The sequence below is a fragment of the Rattus norvegicus genome, chromosome 20 (genome assembly GCF_036323735.1).
Source record: "Rattus norvegicus strain BN/NHsdMcwi chromosome 20, GRCr8, whole genome shotgun sequence".
NCBI lineage: Eukaryota > Metazoa > Chordata > Mammalia > Rodentia > Muridae > Rattus > Rattus norvegicus.
Window position 1 is genome coordinate 8,331,503 of NC_086038.1, and position 21,092 is coordinate 8,352,594.

The 21,092-nt window shown below is 48.2% G+C and overlaps 1 protein-coding gene and 1 long non-coding RNA gene across 5 annotated transcripts in view; one reads left to right on the forward strand and one right to left on the reverse strand.

Annotated features, from left to right (window-relative positions):
* Positions 1-21,092, reverse strand: part of Btbd9 (BTB domain containing 9) — a 357,625-nt gene that overhangs the window by 43,690 nt on the left and 292,843 nt on the right. For all 4 annotated transcript variants that reach the window (XM_006256185.5, XM_063279037.1, XM_063279038.1 and 1 more), the window contains exon 9: positions 17,743-17,850. In XM_006256185.5, coding sequence (XP_006256247.1) covers positions 17,743-17,850 — 108 coding nt within the window. The remainder of the gene's footprint in view (positions 1-17,742; positions 17,851-21,092) is intronic.
* On the forward strand, positions 123-6,224 carry LOC134483873 (uncharacterized). The gene is made up of 2 exons (XR_010061029.1): positions 123-189; positions 1,873-6,224. It is a non-coding gene; the product is annotated as an uncharacterized LOC134483873 (long non-coding RNA).

The following is a 21,092-nucleotide window of genomic DNA, read 5'->3' on the forward strand; positions in this document are numbered from 1 at the left end:
AATATACATGCTAGGATGTCTTTAACGCACGCCCAACACCTACTGGGTGTTAATATTTCATCAGGAGATAGCAGCCAGTCATGAGGGTGTGCTTGTGATTCCAAAGGACAAGGGAACCTCCTGACCAGCTTTTCTGACCTTGTGCAGCTGTCTGTTCTAGCTGACCGGTGCAGCCAGCACTGCCAGCAGGTGAGTCGTTTAGTATTTTTTAGGCTGTCCTTTTGTTTTGAGGTTGTGATTTTACTCTGGGGGGGGGGGGGCTATGACCCAGCTGCCACTTGGGTTCAGCAGAGGAAGTGACAAGAGGTCTATTCTTTCCTCTCTCTCTCTCTCTCTCTCTCTCTCTCTCTCTCTCTCTCACACACACACACACACAGACACACACAGACACACACAAACACACACAGAGACACACACACAGATACACACACAGATACACACACACAGACACATACATGTAGCACATATGTCTGTGTGTATCTCCACATCTATGTAGGCCAGGGCTTTTCAGCCATACGTGCAAACATTAAAAGAAATTTCAGAGGTAAGTCCATCCTCGTTTCTGCTTTGCGTAACAATTATTCACTTTTATTGTGAGCATAGCAATACATTCTTTTAATAAAGACAGCCCCAGAGCCTAGTGTCAAGCTGTTTGAAAAATGAAATTTTATGGATGTGGAGACAGAGGCACAGGGACAGTGGGTGACCTGTCCAGAGACACGGAGCCAGTTCACGGCAGAGCAAGGCTGGCTTCATCCTCTGTGGCTGGTGCTGCCTCTCCACCCCTATCTCGGGAGCACAGTCACCATCATAACAAGGTGGCTGTACAGTCAGCACAAGGATGACACACGCACTTCACATAGCAAGCAGCTGCACCACCCCTGGGCAGACGCCAGGCCCTCGTGCAGGTATGCAACATGCAAGAGATGTAAAGTGCACTGCCACACGGGACTGCACGGTTCTGTTCCCAAGGGAAGACTGGACTTCATTAGATCACTGTCAAAAGCCAGTGCAAACCTTAACCCCCTTCCATGGGCTCTTGAATTTGGTGGTCAGGATTTGTTTGACACAGTGATGTCCTAGTGAGTGTTCTGTTAAGTGAACTGGATGGTTAGAGATCTGCATCAGCTGTGTCTGCTCGTAGGCACTGAAGAAAAAGAAAGAAAGAGAACAAAGTATCCTGAAAGGTCAGTAGCCTGGCGTGGGGGTCAGAGGGCAGCAGAAAGCAAAGGCTTTCGGTGACTACAGCACTGCTCTGCCAGAGGACTGGGCTGCAAACAGACTGAAGCCAGAAGAGGAGGAGGGCTGCCTCTCTGTGAACCATGGCTCTCCCACACTGCTCAGGCTAACCATGGAGATCACCACACTTTAAGGTTTACCACAGAAGGCCAGTGGCAGAAACAAGACTGACATGCTCGTCTCTGCAGCGAAAGTCCCAGGCCTCAGCTCCCCACACGCTTGGAAAACGTCCCAGGAGAAATCAGGCAAGGAATGACAGGACAGTCACATAGATACACAGAGCCAACACTTGCTGCTTTAGCCAAGGCTTTCCCTGGGTGAGCATCTGTGCCCCTCAGGTTTGTAGGGATTCAATACCCTCTCTTCTGGCCCCCATGGCACCAGGCTCAAATGGTGCAGGTAAGCATTCACACATATAAATAAAAAAATAAAAATAATTCTTAAGAGAACTGGAAATCCTAATGCTCTTCAAATAATCTCACAAACTCCCATGACAACAGGCTGGGCTAGAAATCAAAATCCAGGAAACAAGTGAAAATCTGGCTACCAATAGCGCTAGGACTCTTGGGATTTTGGTAGCAATTGCGCTGTTGTATGGACATTTGATTAAAATCGTGCTTCCACCTGGGCCAGTGTATTTCAGGCAAGAACTCAGCCGCACTTGCAGAGGGACCATTTGGATGCAAGAAGTGGCAGGAAGAAGGGAGCAGCTCCTGGAATCCCGTCATGAGGTGCTCTGTCCAGACTCAGATCTGGGAAACAAGGGGCTTCAGCGATGGCTGGCCAGGTGGTTGACAAGCTTGTCCCTGAGCAGCCCTGCAAATGCCGGGCTCCCCACCTCCCTGCTCAGCAGCTGAGCCCTGCAAATACACTCACTGTTTTCAGTCTAATGACAGTCCTTGTAATCTCTTCATTTGTCCTGTGATCTGAACACTTCCTTCTGATTAGTTTTTATTTTTAATTATTTTTAGTTAGCATACAAAATAAAATGTCTTCACTGTGACATTTTATACAGACTGTAGTTTGCTTATGCTCACCCTCTGCTAGACTCCCTTTCCCCTCCCCGACGAGGTTAGTCCTCTCCCTCCTCCTGTTTCCCTCATGCCTTCATGTTACCCATGTTCAAATCTAGATTCCACATATGAGAGGAAAGATGTAACCTGTCTTGTCCCCTCCTAGTCTCTCTTGGTCCCCAACCTCTCTACCACCCTCCTTCCTCTTCTTTCTAACTTTACTGGACACTTGGGGCAATCACTTCAACCCCAGTTTGCTTGTACTTGAGAAGGGGGCAGTGGACAGGAGCCCTCAGTGATATGTGTATGTGTGTGTATGTGGTGTGTATGCTGTCTATGAGTGTGTGTATGTGGCGTGTATGCTGTCTATGAGTGTGTGTGTGTGTGTATGTGGTGTATATGCTGTGTATGAGTGTGTGTGTATGTGCTGTGTATGCTGTCTATGAGTGTGTGTATGTTGTCTATGAGTGTGTATGTATGTGTATGTGGTGTGTATGCTGTGTATGTGGTGTGTATGCTGTGTATGTGTGTGTGTGTGTATGTGGTGTGTATGCTGTCTATGAGTGTGTATGTGTATGTGGTGTGTATGCTGTGTATGAGTGTGTGTGTGTATGTGGTGTGTATGCTGTGTATGAGTGTGTATGTGTATGTGGTGTGTATGCTGTGTATGAGTGTGTGTGTATGTGGTGTGTATACTGTCTATGAGTGTGTGTGTATATGTGGTGTGTATGCTGTCTATGAGTGTGGTGGTCACCATGGGCTCATACACTTGAACACTTGGTCCTAGGTTGGTAGGGCTGTTTGGGAGGCTATGGACACTTTAGGAGGTGCAGCCATGCTAGAAGGGCAGGCCTTTTCAGGGTTTATATCCCCACCCTGCTTCCTGCTGCCCCTCGGCTCCCTGTGTACGGGTGAAATGCTGCCAGCTGGCTTTCTGTTCTGATGCCATACCATGCTGCCATCCCTGGCCGGGAAGGATTCTATTTCTCTGGGACCATAAAGCAAACCCTTTCTTCTGTAGGTTGTTTCTCTACGTTATCACAGCGACAGAAGGGTAGCACATCAGGTAGTGGTCCATCTTCTCTTTCCTTCATAACTCCTCCAGCACACAGAGCTTATCAACCTGCTTTTCTATTGAACAAATAGACCTTCCATGCCAAAAAAGGCAAGATGGCAAGGTCACCTTTTAAACGAGATGTCACCTTACAACTTCTCTGGTCTTAGCAAGTCACAAAGGAAGGTAAGAGTCAGGACAGATTTCAGGAGGGTTCTGTCAGACAACAGTGCCTGGTGACCACAGAAGCACCAGAGCTCCAGCACAGGGATCCACGAGGCCTCTGTGACATCACAAAATCAGTACCTGCTGGCCTTGTTCAGGTAGAACCATCAAGAGGCCTTCAGAAGGAGACGAACGAGTAAATGACTCGAGGAGACAGAGGGACAGGAGCATGACAAGGAAGCCTAGGCTGTTAGAGACTGGTGTGCAGTCATCTGGCCCCGGGATCACAGGGAATGCAAAGACGCTGACGCAGTGGCGAGGAAGGTTACAGTGTAAAGCTTTTGCCTATTTACATTTTAAATGTACTTTCTGGTGACTAAGAAAATGAAAAATCAGTGCAAGCACCCTGTCCAATCTTGAAAGCCTGTGAGAAAAGCACCCAGCATGAAGAGACCCCTCCCTGTCAGTAAGGGCAGGGAGTCATGGGGTAAGTCCCCTTAAACACCCAGCATGGAGACACCCCTCCCTTTGTTAGTAAGGGCACTGAGTCATGGGGTAAGTCCCTTTTATACTTAAGACGCAATCTCCCGTAGGAAATTTAGAACAATAACTTGCGCCTTGGCAGTTTTATGGTCCAGGCTATTGAGCTAGCTTCAAGATGCACGAATCCCTTGAGGGAAAGCCAGGACACAGTGGAAGGCAGCTCAAGAACGAACATCATTTACTTGTGAACGGCGGTCTTAGAACTGCTTGTTTGCCTCTGACACTTGAGGACGAGAGTAACCAGTACACATTTTGGACAAGCCTGGGAAGTTACCTTATCTATTTTGTGGAAAATTATGCCTCGGAAACCATCATGTTGGTGCAGAGGGAAAGCCCCCGCACTTTGGCTATAAGTAAAGCCGAGCAGAAAGCCTCTGTTTTCAAGCAAATTGGAAAATGATCGCTTCCACGACGCAGGATTACAGTTTCTATAGCGCACAAGTGCTCATTACAAATGAACTATCGTGTTTATCATCAGAGAGGGCAGAAGAATGGCGGACAGGAGTCGAGCCAACACCACCCATTACTGAGCCTGCCCATGGCTGAACAATAGTTTCAATACACAAAGCCAAGGAGCAGAGTGCAGGCCTCCATCCTGCATCACCGGGACAACGGATGTTCAAAATCACACTTGGAACTTCCCTCCAGCTTCGGAAACACTGGTTTGTGTTTACCCAGCAAAGCCAATCGCAGCTGTCTGGGTAGCAGGACTCCTGGTTACGCCTGCTGCTTAACCCTCAAGGCTCAACAGGAGACTATGTGGCTTATCTGAGGGGGTCAGAGTTTGCAGATGCCCCCACTGCACCTACATCTGACAGGGTCCTGAGCCCCTGGGGTGGCTTCGGCTGTGAGCCCACGGGGTAGCGTGCCAGCTCACTGCCTGGCCTACAGCAGTGGCTCAGAACGTGTCTGTCCAGTTGGTGTCAGATTTTTGAGCTAACCCGGGCCTCACACACTGGGGTTCCTACCTGGTTAAATGATTCAGTATCGGTTGAATTATGATGTTAATTAGGAAGTGGCATCAGGAGAAAACAGAGTCTGAAAGCATCAGCAGTTCTCATCCCAAATGTGAAAGGCTTAGGAGGGCTATGTCTTCCATTCCTTTCCCAACTCCTCAGACATTTATAGTTAATTAATATTAATGGTAGAAGATCATTCCACTGTGATATGAAGTGATAAATTTGAAATCAGACTACAAGTCCACAAGCGCCTCTGTAATTGTAGCTGCTTTGTTTTAGCAAAAACCCAAGTACTGCTTGATGCTGTGGGGCTCCCTGGTCATCGGGCAACAGAGTCAGCTTTGTGCGATGGGATTCCCAGTTAGTTTGCTGGTATCAGCGGCTGCTAACAGGCGGGGGCTTCAGCCACGGGAGCTAATGGTGCTGTGGGCGCATGAACGTGGGTCCTTTTGTTTAAATCTGTGACTTCCGCAGTAGGTTGGCGCAGGACTGGATCTTCAGTTGGAGCTGTGATATAAATAAACGGGCTTCCTGGATCCTCCCTTCCAACACCCAGGGTAAGTCAGAGAAGAGGCTGGAGAGTGGGAAGACCCAGCAGCTCCCTGGAAGACACGACTAGCTACCCTGGCCTGGTTCAGCTGTGCAGTGCTGCGCCTTGCCTGCCCAAGGCCCTGTCCTGAAGCAGAAATGCTTCCCTCACGCTGAGGCTCTGGGCACCAGAGATGAACTAGCCACAGCTGTTAAGATGGCTTCTGTGGCAGTCACGACCACAGGTTCTCTGGGACAAGTTTAATATGCAATGCTACGGGGAGGGAGAAGGAAAACCAAGCAGGTCCACACTGCCAAGCCATGCCACCAAGGGCACAGACATCCCTGTGTTATTTGTGATTGTAACACGGGCTCCGAGCTATTGTATGACTTTGGATAAAAGAAGGAAAACGAGGTCTGGGAAGAGAAAGCTCCCCCTCCCCTCCCCCACAGCAGCTGGCAAATGTGTGCTACCAGATGATCACCGCCCTGAAACTCCGCTCTACAACTTTGTAAGAGATGTTTATTACTGATACTCAGTGCATAATTTACAACACTGTGCTGAAATTCACTTACACTCCATTTCAAGGGATTGTGAAAAGAAAATGTCAACTGTGGGGGAAATACACTTTATGGGTCTTGGCTTAAAACAAAAGGAAAAACACACATGCGAGTCCCTCTCGGTGGAAGGAAATAGTTTAATAAATGGCCTAATGAACAGTGTAATGATGTTTTAAAAGTAGGTAGCAGGGAGGAAAAGGAAGGAAAACAGAGGCTAATACGCTGTACAGCCTGGATAATGAACCCCTGGGTGATCCCGGCTTGAGGACTGGCGTACGGACTGTACTTTAAAAAACCAATTTCAAACTATGAATTATGATATGGCTAATAGGCTGTACAAATTAACATTCTGTGGAAGAAGTAATAGTGACTGTAGACAGGAAATCATGTAAAAATGGGGGGTGGGCTTCTCTGCAGTTGCTGGCCTTCGGTGCGACTGTGGAAGTGGGTCTAGATCCGATTCATACCTCCCTCTCTTTTAAAATCCCAGTTCACAGGACGGTTGGTTGTAAAATCACTGGCTCTCCCGGGTGTGATGTGGACCAGGGCAGGGGGCAGATACGAATGCATATTTCCAGAACGCCCTGACTCGTGCTCTGCTCTGGTCCTCTTTATTCTCACAGCACCCTGCAGCCTTTTTTTCTTTCTTTTTTAAACCATGGTGATAGTTGGGTGGTGGTGGCACACGCCTTTAATCCCAGCACTTGGAAGGTAGAGGCAGGTGGATCTCTGACCTTAGGGCCAGCCTGGCTACACAGAGAAATCCTGTCTCTGAAACAAACAACCCAAAACAAACACCAACCAACCAACCAACCAACCAACCAACCAACCAACCAACCACCCACCACCTCCTCCTCCTCCTCCTCTTCCTCCTCCTCCTCCTCCTCTTCCTCCTCCTCCTCCTCTTCCTCCTCCTCCTCCTCCTCCTCCTCCTCCTCCTCCTCCTCCTCCTCCTCCTCCTCCACCACCACCACCACAACCACCACTGTTTTACTGGATATACAAAATGTTGCAACCAGGAGACCAGTACTCTGATCTGTGCCCTGCCATTAGACATGAACTTAGGAAAGCACTGGGCCTCCACCTCAGCTGCACATTTGGAAAGATGGGTGCCTGGGCTGAGACGTTCAAGGCTCTTAAAGCGGTTTCTCATGCTGGTGCCCTGCCTAGGTGGTGGCTGTTTGTTGTTTTACAGAGAAAGGGGAAATAAGACTATTAAAATGGCTCCTGATCTAGACAAGATTATCCAGCAAACATGAGACCAAAAGAAAGTTGGCTGGGCTGTGTTTGTGGTTACATAACAGCAGAGGTTTCTATGGAGCAAGTGGGCCCTGGACTTCAAGAGGATAATGACAATTTACAATGAAAAATGGCTGGAATTTTAAGGCATCATTTCCTCCCAACTGATCTCCCTTTTCCCCTTCTGGGACAGATAAAGAATATATAAAGTCCTTATCGAATGGTAAGAAAAGGTATCCAAGGATGCGGTCAGGAAGCACTGATCACCAGGTAGGGTGTTAGGGGGAGCTGGGAGGCAGGAACCTGAGGGTGAGCTGGCAGAGAGAAAGATGACTGAGCTCCACCAGGCTTGGCTGCTGGGCTGCAGGAAAAGGTAAGCAGGACCTCGCCTGGGCAGAGAGCACTGCAGCAGGACGGGTAGGCAGCCTGGGTGGACCAGAGCAATACGGAATGATACATGTGGTGTCTGACCACAGTGCTTCAGTAGTCAGCAGAACACATGGAGGCCAGACCAGAGCTAGTCACGTGCAGACACGGCAGGTGCGTAGGCGCAGTCTCACTGTCTTCAGCACATGGCTGAAGCTGCTCTACAGGGGACGACGGAACTACAAGCAACAACAACCCAGCACCAGGGTTACAGATTCTAGAACTGCAACAAATGGGACAGAAGCCATGAGAAGGGAAACAGTAGGGAGAGAGTGTTAGAGGAAGGATAGACACTGCCGAACAGTTAAAGGCCAAGTGGGAGAGCACATGAGAGGAAAGACGAAAGGTGAGAGATGCCCATGACAGGGCGCAGTGGGAGGAGCTGCAGGGCAGGGTGAGGAGAGAAGCCCAGGCTGAGTTCGTGACTTCTGTAGAAATGGAGTTAGTGATGTCTTTAGAAATGATCAAAGGAAGAGAGCTCCTTAGCTACAAATGTTGACGCCATGCACACTGGACTGCTGAAGTCACAGGAGACCCCAACCCTCTCTCACACACACACACTTTTTCTTAAACCCAGGAAGAATACATGAGTATTGACACTCTGGAAGAGGCCTGAGCCAGCAGTAATTTGTGATAACTAAGAAGACCTCCCTGGGACTTAGAAGCTGACTCCTGACTTCTGGGGTCATGTCTGGAAACTGAGGCAGGTCACGTTAAAGAATTCTGTGCCTTTGCCGTGGCCAGTGCATGAGATGCCATCCTGACTGTGGGTTTCTAGAACGTCCATCACGATGACTGCTACGTTAGCCTGAAGTGCTCGGCTTGCCTATCGATGTCCTGTGCCTAGCGGTGTCCACAGCAGAAAGTCCGGGTGAGGGAGCCGCCCAGCCAATGCTGAGGCACAATGCTCTGCTGTCCCCCAAGGCCAGGAGTGGTGACTGAGCTCCAGGACTCCAGAGCCAGGGCCACTGTGGCAGTCAGGTTCTCCTAACAGGGAGAGGCACATGAATGCCTCGTGAGAGGTTTTGAGTCCCTCTCTAGAGTCCAAGGTCAGTGTTCTTAAAAAGAAAAATTTTTAACCTATTACTTTGAAAATTCAGAGAAGCCATTGAAACCTATTAACCCAACAAAGTTGGGATTTTAAATCAAATCCATTTCTGAAGTGAAAGGGGCACAGCTGGCACAAGCTCTAAAAGCTCTTGGCCTTCCATAAAGAACTTCCCTTTTGTAACAGTAGCTATAGAGAAAGGGAATGGACGCCCAGCCCATAACCAACCTCAAGTGACAGCCACCCTGTTCCTGGGCATCCACATCACAGATGAGGGGCAGTGGAGAGAGGACAAAAGAAAAATCTGTCTGATCATGCACACCGTGTGCTCACACAGCTGGCTAAGGGGGGTTTCATTAAAGTATGCTTCATCGTTTCTCTGAATAATGGGCATGCGGAAAGGTATTGTCCCTACAGAATAGCAGAGCTCTGTGGTTAAACAAGGGAGGGCAGTGAGACCTGGAGCACTCTCAGGGACTACCTGAGGAGACCATTTTCTTGCTCACCCACAACCTGCAGACAGCTCCAACATGCTCTGCCCCCCGAATCTGTTTCCCATGCCTTCCACTCACTGGAGGGGGAAAGTTTTACACAAAACTTTATGTGAAATAAAAATGTTCTCTTTAAAAGCACAGCTCTGGCCTACTAATGTCCTGTTGATGCTCCCTACTCTAAATATTCATGGCTTTCATCACTCAGAAATGATGGGTGCATGCAGAGCCCCCCACAGAGGAGCTGTGCTTCTCAGGAAGCTGCCCTTTGAACTGGATCTATGCATTTTATCTGTCTTTACTTCGAGAAGGTATTCCTCTTCTAAGGACGTGTTCTTTATTGTTCAAATTCTCAAAGTCTTGACAAGAATTAACATCCAAGTTTGCCCTTTTAAAAATAAAGGAAAGAACATGGCTGGCTTTTTCATTATTGTCAACGTGTGAAAAAAATGGAATTAAGTATGAAGAGAAAAAATAAAATCTTCATCCAGCTGTTTGAAAGTGACAATTACACAACCAGTACTCATTAATTGGCTCACACTTCCAGGAGGAACAAGTAAACACTCTCTTCAAGCCCTGCGGGAGTGAGAAGGGGGAGGAGCCTGGGACCCAGGAGAGGGAGGAGCCTGAGCCCTGCAAGAATGAGACTGGACAGTGCCTGTGATCTCAGTGAGGTCTCTGTGACAGCCCTTTCCAGAGCACCACCCCCGATGCTGACTGGGAACTTCTCACTACTGACAGCAATGGTGAAGATGTTCCTCTCTTCAAAACCCACTCGCTGGAGCTGGCAAGATGGCTCAGTGGTAGAGAGCATTTTCTGCTCTTGTAGAAGACCTACATTGAGTTCCTTGCACCCACATGGTGGCTCACAACCCTAACTCCAGCTCCAGGGGATCTGATGCCCTGTTCTGACCTCTGAGGATACTGGGCGCATACAAGGTATATATAATACAGAGGCAAGTCTTTCAAACACACACAACATTATAAAACAAAACCCCACTCGCCTTTTGGCATGTTTGTGTGACACATGTGTCACATATAATGCCAAGTTGCTGGCCATGACTTCCTAGTAATTGCTCAAAGCTTTTGTTATGCTGAATTCTGGCAAAGGAATAAAATAGGTGGGGAAATTGCTTTCTAGACTTTGTCACTAACAATGGGAAAGAAAAAATAAGGCGAAGTCAGCCACTAGGTTTAAATGTGCTGTTTTTCAATCTCACAACAATTTCAAGGAGGTCTGAGGCTGTAACTGCCCACCCTAAAATGTGCTATCGCCCTTCTTGGCCAGGGAAGGGCTTGGAAGAAGAACACAATTTCCCGTTCTAAGACTCTCAGTCTTCAGACAGAAGTCACAGAAACAGAGGCCAGGACAAACAGGTGCTTCCTGGGGTCTGAGTGTCTCGTAGGCAGTTAGGGGTACAGGACTCTTCAGATGTGCCTATCCTCCGGTGGAGAGAAGGGAGCAGAGCAGGGAGCCCCAGAAAGGTCTTTCCAAGACTCGGGGAGTATGAGGCGCTTGCTGGGGAAGCCGCAGAGAATATTTCATATTAGAATGATGCAGAAATGGTGTAGTCTCAAGCCTGGCTTGATCAGAGAGGCTGGCTGGCTGCCAGGAGGGCAGGGAGGAGGGTGCTGCTTAGGCCCTTGGAGACAAGTACCCTTGAAGCTGCTGGAACAGAGTGCCGTGCAACACGGTTCCTTCATTTAGTGCTGACAGGGAAGAGGACGGGCTGCTCTGCCAGGCTAGGCTTTGCGAACGCAGGCGAGGACACCCGGCTACAAACCATTTACATCTGCAGCAAGAAAAGTTCTCTCAAACGTAGCTGTTTTCCTAAAAACATTTTCTATGAAATAGGTGTAAAGTGGTCAAAATGTAGAAAACTTCCATAACTCTACTGCACCAGGACGATCATTATCAACAGGGCGGTGTAATGCCTTTGGATTTTTGTCTACCATTTTCCTCTTCTTTTGAAGATACTCCCAGAATTCTGTACTCTATCTTAAGGCCCCAGTATACATGTGTTTTTTTTTTTTTTTTAATTAGGAATTCTCTGCAACTTCATTTTAAACCAATTCTTATGTTGGATAGCACTAAAGTTCCTTGGAAGGGACCTGGGCAGGCAACATTACTCTGTGAGGACCCTGGGGCCCATGACTTAGACCAGGGGTTCCAGTTTACAACAGAGAGCTCTCAATGACAGGACACCATTTCTATCCCCACACAACTCATCAGATTTAATCAGCCCACTTGACAAAATGCTTGCCAAGACCCTGGTCTGGGAGAGAAGATGGCTAAGGTCATCAATACTTTGTCAGACAGAAAAGGTTCAAGTGCGAACACACTGGGGTAAGACCTGAGAAACACTCAGACAGCACAAAAGACAGTAGGGTGACAGGCGGAGGTGAGTCAGACAGAATAATTCGAAGACTTGCATTATCACTGGCTGACCCCAGGGGACCCCAAGGCAGCATTTAGGGGTCTTCAGACAAAGGTGGCCCCACTGCTGACATTTTTGCTTTTCACTAGTTCTGAAAACCTCAAATATGGCTTCAAGGGAAGCCAGGCACGGTGGGTCACATCTGTCACGCTAGCAACTCAGGAGGCAGGAGGAGTACCTCCCATTTGAGGGCAGCCTGGTCTTCACAGTAAGTTTAATTCGGCTGGGGCTATGTTGCAACAACCTCTTGGACACAAGGCCAGTGAGGTGTCTCAGCAGGCACAGTCCTCTATCTGCCAACAAGCTCGGGGACCTGAGCACGTCCCTGGCCCCATGTGTTCACCCCATGGACTCTTTCCTGCAAGCTGTCCACTGAGGTCCACAGACATGCATAACCCCAAAATAAGCCATGATAAAAAGATATAAAGGCTGCAAGAGCAGCAGACGAGACAACGCTATAACTCGGTGACGCTGACTGGATGACAGACTCGGTCGCATGAAGGACTTAGTGAGATCTTACAAAATGCTGTCTACACTGTCGACTAGATGGATCTCCCAACGGAAGGTACCTGTGTCGGGTGGCTGGCCAGCCACACGTGTTAGCCACTGCGTTGTGAGTCATCAGGCCTGCAAGGATGAAGAGACATCCATCCCTAGAAGCCTCTATAGAGGAAGATAAATTACTACAAGAAACAAGAACTGGGCCAGCGGCAGACTTTTCTTCAGCAACATTAGACACTAAATGGCAGGAAGTCTGAGGTTCTGAAAGGCTGAATTTTATACAGGAATGAAACTTCTGGAGGAACTCAATCTGTGTCAAACTGTGATTCAGACATGGAAAAAATTCGTATTGTCTGCTTTTGGCTTACCTTTTCTGAAAAAAAGAAATCCACAGAGTTACTACACAGTGTCTATCAGTGATGCTAACAAATGTTCTGCCTCAAAAGACCAAGCGATCTATACTTCACGGAGTTTCAGGGTAACCGATGAGGGAGAGTGGAAACGCACCCAACCACCAGGATAGCCCTGCGGCTTTCTTCTTTGTGACGACTTACACAACCGTGTGTCCTGCCCGTGGTAAGCAGTGAGTGCGACTCAGTAACAGGCAGGTGGAGACGCTCAGGGGTAAACCTCTCACTCCAACACAAAGCACCTTTCCTTGCCACAGCCCACGAGCTCTGTCCCAGGAACAGCAGGGTCAAGCTGCAGCTACCAACCACAGCAGTGCAGCCCCCCAGGCTGGAGGTAGCCACCTCTGGGAGGTGTCCAGTGGGTCAAGGAAGGGAACTAGCTGTAGGGCTAGCGTTCCACTCACAGAGAAGGGGTCTTGTTAGCCCTTCACCATCTACATCACAGCCGCAGAGAGGGTGCAGAGAGCAATCTGCCCAGAATCACCCAGTGCACGAAGAGCAAGCTCTACTGACAAGAGAACTAAGCAATAAGGAACCTTGGGCCAGAGAGAGCTGGTTAATCGGCAGCTACTTGACAGAGGCTCTGATCTTTCTGAGCACTCACAGAAAGCCTCGCCCATCTGCTCCACGCCATGACGCTCTTTTCAGGAGGGCAGGGCCTTAGAGGCACAGTGTAGCGGCTCCCTCACCGACCAATTGCCAGCTGTGTTCTAGACAATGTCCATATAAACAGAATAGCAGTGACTTCTGAGTGGTTTCCTCTTCAGGGTCTTCATGGCCACACAGAAAGTTATGACTAAGTTTCAAAGACCTTTATTTACGTTATTATTATTATTGTGGTCAGTTGACAGAAGAGGGGAAAAAGACAGACAAAAGCGAGCAGTTCGGAGACAGAGCGAAACACACAGTATCTACTTCATCAACAGAGTGGGAAGCCAAGCACTTCTGTCCTTGAAGGATGGATCAGAAAGTAGAGGTCAGGCATACTGTTTGTTTTAAAAAGACAAACTTCAAAAAGTAACCCAGAAACGAGCGATCTAACACTTCTTCCTTTTTTTTTTTTAAAGATTTATTTATTTATTTTATGTATGTGAGTACACCGTTGCTGTCTTCAGACACCAGAAGAGGGCATCAGATCTCATTACGGATGGTTGTGAGCCACCATGTGGTTGCTGGGATTTGAACTCAGGACCTCTGGAAGAGCAGTCAGTGCTCTAACCACTGAGCCATCTCTCCAGCCCCATTTTTTTCCGTTTTTATACAGGGAATTAATACAGCTGGTGGATGGACGGGGGATGAGGTACTGCTGACAGTACAGAAGTTAACAGGAAACCAACCAGAGGCCTACAAAGAAGCCAAAGGCAGTGCCTCTGAGGGGTGGACAGGAAGATGGGAAGGTCAAGCTTTGCTGTCCCCAGTCCCTCTGCACGGTTTAATGTTCTGTGTGCTGCTTGCACTTGTTACAAACCATTGGGGCCCAACAGCTTCGAAGAGAGCAGAGGGAGAGAGCAACAACCTGACTGGAAGGTCTGAAGGCTCAAGGGAAAGAAAAAATGAGAAGAACGAAGGTACAAAAAAGTTTAAAACACAAAACTGCGAATACCAAAGCTGGACTATCCACAACAGGAAAAGACCCAGAGCAGGCCAAGCACATCCCTGTGTAGCCAACTCCTGTGCTACCTCTCCAGTAATAGGAGGCCTCAGTTCTATGTGCTAAGAGGACCTTCTCTTAATGTCTGCTGAAGTACTGAGGTGACTACATAAATGGCTGGAGGAGACTTCAGTGAACTGATCACATCCATAAATGTAAAACCCTAACTGTTGGTTCCCACTGATTCTAACGGAGTCCACAGAGTCATGCCTTCCTTTTCCTTCTCGTTTGCTCTGATACATCAAAAGCGCACAGCTTATTAATATGTAAACCACTACCGGAGAATCTGCGTGTTACAATCGAAGTTGAGAGCTTGTCAATTATTTAAGTCCATCAATGAATGGAAACAAACCAGTAAGAAGATGCTGATGGCCAAGAAAAGGCACTGAGAGGATCTGCCCAGTGGAGTTTCTTCTCAAGAACCCTAGTGAGCTCACTACAGACCATTCGGCCAGGCTTCTAGGATGCTGAGTGTGCTCTTGTTGAAGGCCTGTGGTGCTCCCTGGATGGAGCCTTGTAAAGAAACATGCAAATGACAGAATGTCAAGAATGCCAAGGGCGGGGCTGGGGAGGTGGCTCAGTGGTTAGAGCACTGACTGCTCTCCCAGAGGTCCTGAGTTCAAATCCCAGCAACCACATAGTGGCTCACAGCCATCTGTAATGGGACCTGATGCCCTCTTCTCGTACGCAGGTATACATGCAGATAGAGCACTCATGTACATAAAATAATCAAAATAAATCTTTAAAAAAATGCCCAAGATGGTGAGCTGTGGGGATCCGATCTAGCTCTGGAGAGAGGAGTGGGGCAGGTGGCTCTCAGGGCCTAGAGCCAATGTTTGTAAAGGGTTCCAGCAGATTGGGAACAAAATAACCACCTTGTCCCCCCGAATCTCCACACAGGGTGGTCTGGTGTTTTTCAGTAATACTGAAACCTGTAAAGCCTGTGCTATGTCGCAGAGTCTGAATTCACACTTGGCCACTGCTCCGTGGGAAAGATGCCTCTTCTCTCTAAACCATTTCCTCTTTTATAAAACAAGGGCTCTATCCCACAGAGCACTTTGTATCCAGACAACGAGATACAATGTCTGACAGCACTGGAATAGTAGTTAGCAGATAATAGCTTGTGTTCCCAGGCTGTGGCCAGGGTGCTCATAGGACTCATGTACCCTGACAATTGACGGCCAGTCACACTTGTGTGGACAGGCTGTTTTGTCCCCAGTGGCATGTGAGAGGAAGGAAGGCACACTACACAATCCAGGGCTTCTTAGAACCAGCTATAATTTCTCATCCTGCCTCCATGACCTGTACTTGCTAGACATAGAAGAAGCTGATGAGCCCCCAAACCACGATGAACCCCTGAGAAGGGACCACTTGACAAGCAGGAGCGCCCATGTGGACGGCTACACTGTTACATGACGCCAGTTAAACGCTGACGTTTATATGTTACAGCCAAGTGTGAATGGCACCGTAAAGCATGCTGTGTGGTGACCACTCTAACAGTAGAGCTGAAGGGACCGAACACTGGGTCAAATGCACTGTCAATGCCATTAAGAAATCATGGGCCAGGAGCACAGCTCAGTGAAAGCAACTGCCTAGCAGATGGGGAATCCTGGCAACCAACCAAAGAACAAGCATCAGAGAAGACATTACAGCCGAACAAGCATGGAGAAGACGCTCAGTGCACGGGCCACAGGCCAATGCCAATCAAAGCCTCAGTGGCACCCACTTCCATAACTGGCCCAGAGATATTGACAACAAGGCCAGCAAGGACAGGAAACCGGTCTCTCACAGGCTGATCAAGGCCATGCAGAGCGGCTCGGCTGTCCTTCAAAAAGTTCAATACAGTTACTCTAACAGTGGCTGATGGTGTTGAACAGAGTCAAGCACACTGTCATCAATGCCATTAAGAAAGATGATGCATGGGGCTGGAGAGATGGCTCAGTGGTTAAGAGCACTGACTGCTCTTCCAGAGGTCCTGAGTTCAATTCCCAGGCTCACAGCCATCAGAAATGGGATCTGATGCTCTCTTCTGGTGAGTATGAAGACAGCGACAGTATACTCACATAAAGTAAATAAATCTTAAAAAAAAGAAAAAGAAATATGACACGGCACTTTTACCCCAGGGATCCATCCAAGAACATTTAAACAATATGTTCATATACTCTACTGCGGAAACATGCAAAACAGCCTTAGTCATTAAAGCTAAAGAAACAATTCAAATCTCTGTCAGGATAGACAATGAGAGAAAATGAGGTCACACGCTGGAATCCTAGTCACCCAGACAAAAAGAAAATGCTCACGTATGACAGATACAACCAGGATGAACGGAGAACACGCTACGGAGAAGACACTGAGAACAGAGGGCCACACGTCTTAGGGTTCTGTTTACACAGGCTTCCCATCGTTTGCTGATGCAGACAAAGTAAATGCCAGATGCTGCAGCAGAGGAAGGGAACAGGTGTGTTTTCAGGAGGGGAATAAAAATGTTGCTGAATCAGATAGAGATGCTGCCCAGCTCTGTGAATGTACTACAAGGTTTGGTCACACAGTTCCCGAGGGTGATATTATAGTTAGGTATAAAACGCTTTCCGAGGCCTGTGTGTGAAGCTTGTCTGGTTTGTGGAGGTGGAGACAGGACCTAGTGAAAGGAAGTCAGGTAATCTGGAAGCAGATACTGGGGCTCTGGCAGCTCTGTTTTCCTAGCTCCCCAGGGGTCACTTGGACACATCATGGTCATGAGCAGCCACCTCTGAAACATGAGCCCCAAAGCCGCCTTCTGCGTGAGCTCTTTCTCAGTTTTGTGCACCAGGATGGAAATTTAACAGCAATTTAATTTAGCAAATCTGATTTTTAAAGATGAAGTCTCAGTTTTGCTCTGATTTGTCTCCCAGAAGAAACTCTCCCACTAGCCATCGAGCTCTTTCCAGGCATCATGGGTCAAGACTGGTCAGAACCCACAGGACTCTTCTTCCTAGGTGTTCCCACAGCCAGGTGAGCTCACCTAGAGCTCCAGGGCCAAAGGCGGCCAAGAGCCTGAGGCTCATCACGGCTTTCCTGGGTTTAGGGACTGGATGAGGTAAGGTTTGCGGTGAGGGTGGGCATGAGATGAGAAGATAGAGCCCCACAGGACCACTCATGTAAAACTCTCTGAGGAAGTTCATAAGAAGGTAGTGAAGAGCTTGGAGCGCAGAGGGAGGACTACATAAGGAGTCTCTTACTTCCATGTATGGCAGTCATTTTTAAAACCTATTTGTGCATATCAAGTAATCATTGAAATGATGAGCAGTCAAAACAGAAGCAAAGGCTTGTGGGAATGCATTTCACCCCTCTGTAGGGATCTTCCCAGGGCCTCTGAGCTTGTGATGGGCAGCCCTTGCAGTGGAAGGCTCTACTCATGCTCACAGAGGCTGCCCTTGCAGTGGAAGGCTCTACTCATGCTCACAGAGGCTGCCCTTGCAGTGGAAGGCTCTACTCACTTGCACGACACCTTCGTTCTGTCAGCCACCATGGTCCACTGCTGCTGATTGGTGGAAACCTCAACATAGTAGCTGTAGCTTCGGTCATCGCAGTCCCAGAGTAATAACCTGAAGAGAGAGAACATGGCGTTGTCTTCATATCCTGTCATGGGCCTTGTGACATCCCACCCCTACCCACCATGCCCCACCTTGCGTTCGGGACCGCAGGAGGAGAGAGAGAGAATCCTGATGGAAACAGGAAGAGCAGGCAGGGCTGGGGTCAGGCTGTGGGTCAGCTCTTGGGGAGTCTGCTTCATTAACCACCCGGTCCCAGGGAGCCTCATTCCCCTCAGCAGCCAAGTTCAGACTGGCTAAGGAAGGAGCATGTCCATCCTGTGCCATATTTTCAGGTTCTCCAGCGTTCATGCATGGGCTAGTTGCGGAAGGATCCCAGAAACGCCTGCTCAGGGCTCGTGCTGCCGACAGATGCTAACATGCCCTTACCATGTTTTACGTTTCCTGCATTCTTACCAGGTTTCCATGGGGCTCTGGTAAGACTACCTGCTGTGGAGATACGGCTATGCCTTAGCATCTGTGGCTCCCAAGTCCTCAGTAACCTGACACCATGTATATTTTATATACTACAACTGTATGCACAGCCATATGTAGTGTATGTTTTCCACGTGTCTCTGGCATGTGTGAATACAACTCTCAAGTGAAGACAAGTGTATGTGTCTCTGTACACATATACAGAGGGGTGTGTATGTGTGTGCACACACGAGCGTGCACGCGTTCATGCCAGGTCACTGAGCCCACATCCTCCTGCTCCAGCCTCCTGAGAGCAGCGACTGCAGGATTGTTAAATGTCCCACCTGGCCTCCTACGAAATTCCAATTATCTCTCATGCCTCAAAATACCCAGAAAAGTAAATGCTATGTGGATAGTTTTGTTCTGTATTTGTAGAAGAATTGACCAAAACTGTTCTGTGCCCTTTTATGCAAATGTCCACCTACGTGAGCCCCAAGTGTGTGAGGGCCAACTGCGCCAGAAAACATACTCGTTTTCTGGGAACTTACTAGCTTGGTCCTGCTCTGAGCCCCTTTCCTGCTCGGCTGAGAACTTTAATGGAGTCCATTTACTCGAGGTTCAAAGCAGAATGCACTCACCTACCAATCTCGCAACAGCAGTTCCTTCTAAGGAAGGTATTGATTGGGAAACGGGGCTGAGGGCAGAAACATGCTAGTTTTATCTCAGTGGTAGTTACATGGCTACAGGAGCACGTACATAGTCATCAACCTATGCACAAAAGATGTGTGTTCTCTCCATGTGTGGCTTTCCAATTAAAAACAGAGTCTGAGTCTATAATATGGGCTCTGTGTTTGGCAGCTGACCATGCTCACAGGAAACATCATGGATTTCCACTATCTCAGCCATCTTTGCCTACACAGAGTGCAACATCACACCATGTGACAGAAAGACAGATGCATGTGCTTCCAGTCAGCCACAACAGAGAGCACCCAGAAGGCAGAGTCCATGTCTAAATGGGTTTTCCCCAAACAGGATTTCTCTGCGTAGTTCTGGCTGTCCCAGAACTCTCTATGTAGACCAGGCTACCTGCCTCCGCCTCCCAAGTATGGGACTAATGGTGTGCATCACCACCACATGGCTGAAATGGTTTTTCTCTACCCAGAGCTTGGACCAGCATCTCACTCAGGCCAGCGCTCAGTGGATGTCAGCTGGGCAAACACAGCAGCAGCGATGATGATCACGAAGCCAACGTTGCTTTAATGCTTGTGTGGATTAGGGCCCACGGTCAAGTGCTCTGCACAGTCTGCTCGGAGACAACCACCTGAGTACCCTCTCAGCAAGCACGACTGCTCTAACGTTATATAAATGGAGACGGGAGCCTTGCAACTGTGAGTACCTCATCTAAGCTCATTGTCAGTGTATGAGTGATGCAGGATTCCAGCCTGCTATCCCACTCTAAACCCAGGTCTGTGATCCCCCTGCCTCAAAGCCCTGTTATTCCTAGTTTATACATCTGAACTGTATTTCTACTGTAACCCATCACTCTGTAACAGCCATTCCCAGTGCCTTCTGTAATCTTGCTATTACAGCCAATGAAATTCCATGCACACATTGTTTTGTATTCATGTAAGGCTACTGTGGAGAGTTAATGCTGCTGCGGTCGTTTTCAGTCTCTTGCCTGGAGTAGGCAAGCATTCCACCACTGAGCTACGATCGCAGTCCTCACAGTTTTCCTTTGAGGCAGAGTCTAAGCTGCCCAAGCTGGCCTTGAACTTCCACTCTGTAGCTTAGGTAGACTTAAATTGTTTGGTCTCCTGCCCTTCAGGCCTCAGAGCAGCTTGCATGACAGGCCTGTGCCCATGACACAGCTCCTCTCCTTCCAATTCTCGGCCTCGGTTCTGAGTTCTGCTTGCTATCGAACTCTAGTCATTGCTATGACAGAGGCCGGGGACTTCCAGCGGGTTAATTTTTCATTTCATAGCTCCAGAGACGGTTCTCCACAGACAATCCTCAGTGCAAGTCTGTTCTGTTTGCTTTGTTTTGAGACAGAGTTTCTCTGTGTAGCTGTCCTGAAACTCACTCTGTAGACCAGGCTGTCCTTGAACTCAGAGACCCACCTGCCTCTGCCTCCCGAGTGCTGGGACTGAAGCACCACCACACCCTGCTCTAACTGGGATTCTGGACATTAATGGAGAACCAGAGCATTACAACCCCATAGCCTTCCAGATAAACACGAGTTAACAATGTCTTACAGAAAACACAAATGAAAACACTTGGGCCCTATGGGACAGAATGGAACCAGATGTTTGATAGCAGACTGCCTCAAGGATACAAGATAAGGAGAAGATACAAAAGGACCAGCAATTATGAATATTGTGAATGTCCCCAGAGAGTCTCCCCAGAGTGAAGTGTCTGTAAACTGATTAGTAGTAGCACACGCCTTTAATCCCAGCACTCAGGAGGCAGAGGCAGGAGGATCTTTGAGTGTGAGGCCAGCCTGGGCTACAGCTTGAGTTCCGTGGCTCAAATCATCTATCAGAGGGACTGACATCATAGCATTTCATTCTTCCAATGTCCCACAATTTAAACAATCTCTTAGTGCTCAACATGTAGGTACTTAGTAAAATTTCACTGTTAGGAAAATTCTTTAATATGCATTCTTAGCTAAACCCACTAATTTCTTGAACCTTTGTACATGAAAATCTCCAGGATTGACTGCTTTTGAAACCCACTACTTTCCTTGAAAGTCTGTACAAAAAAAAGATCTATTTTGGAGGCTGTGATATGTATTATGGAATAGCTGTAGACCTCTCCTCTCACCTTCAACCAAAAGTCTGTAATAG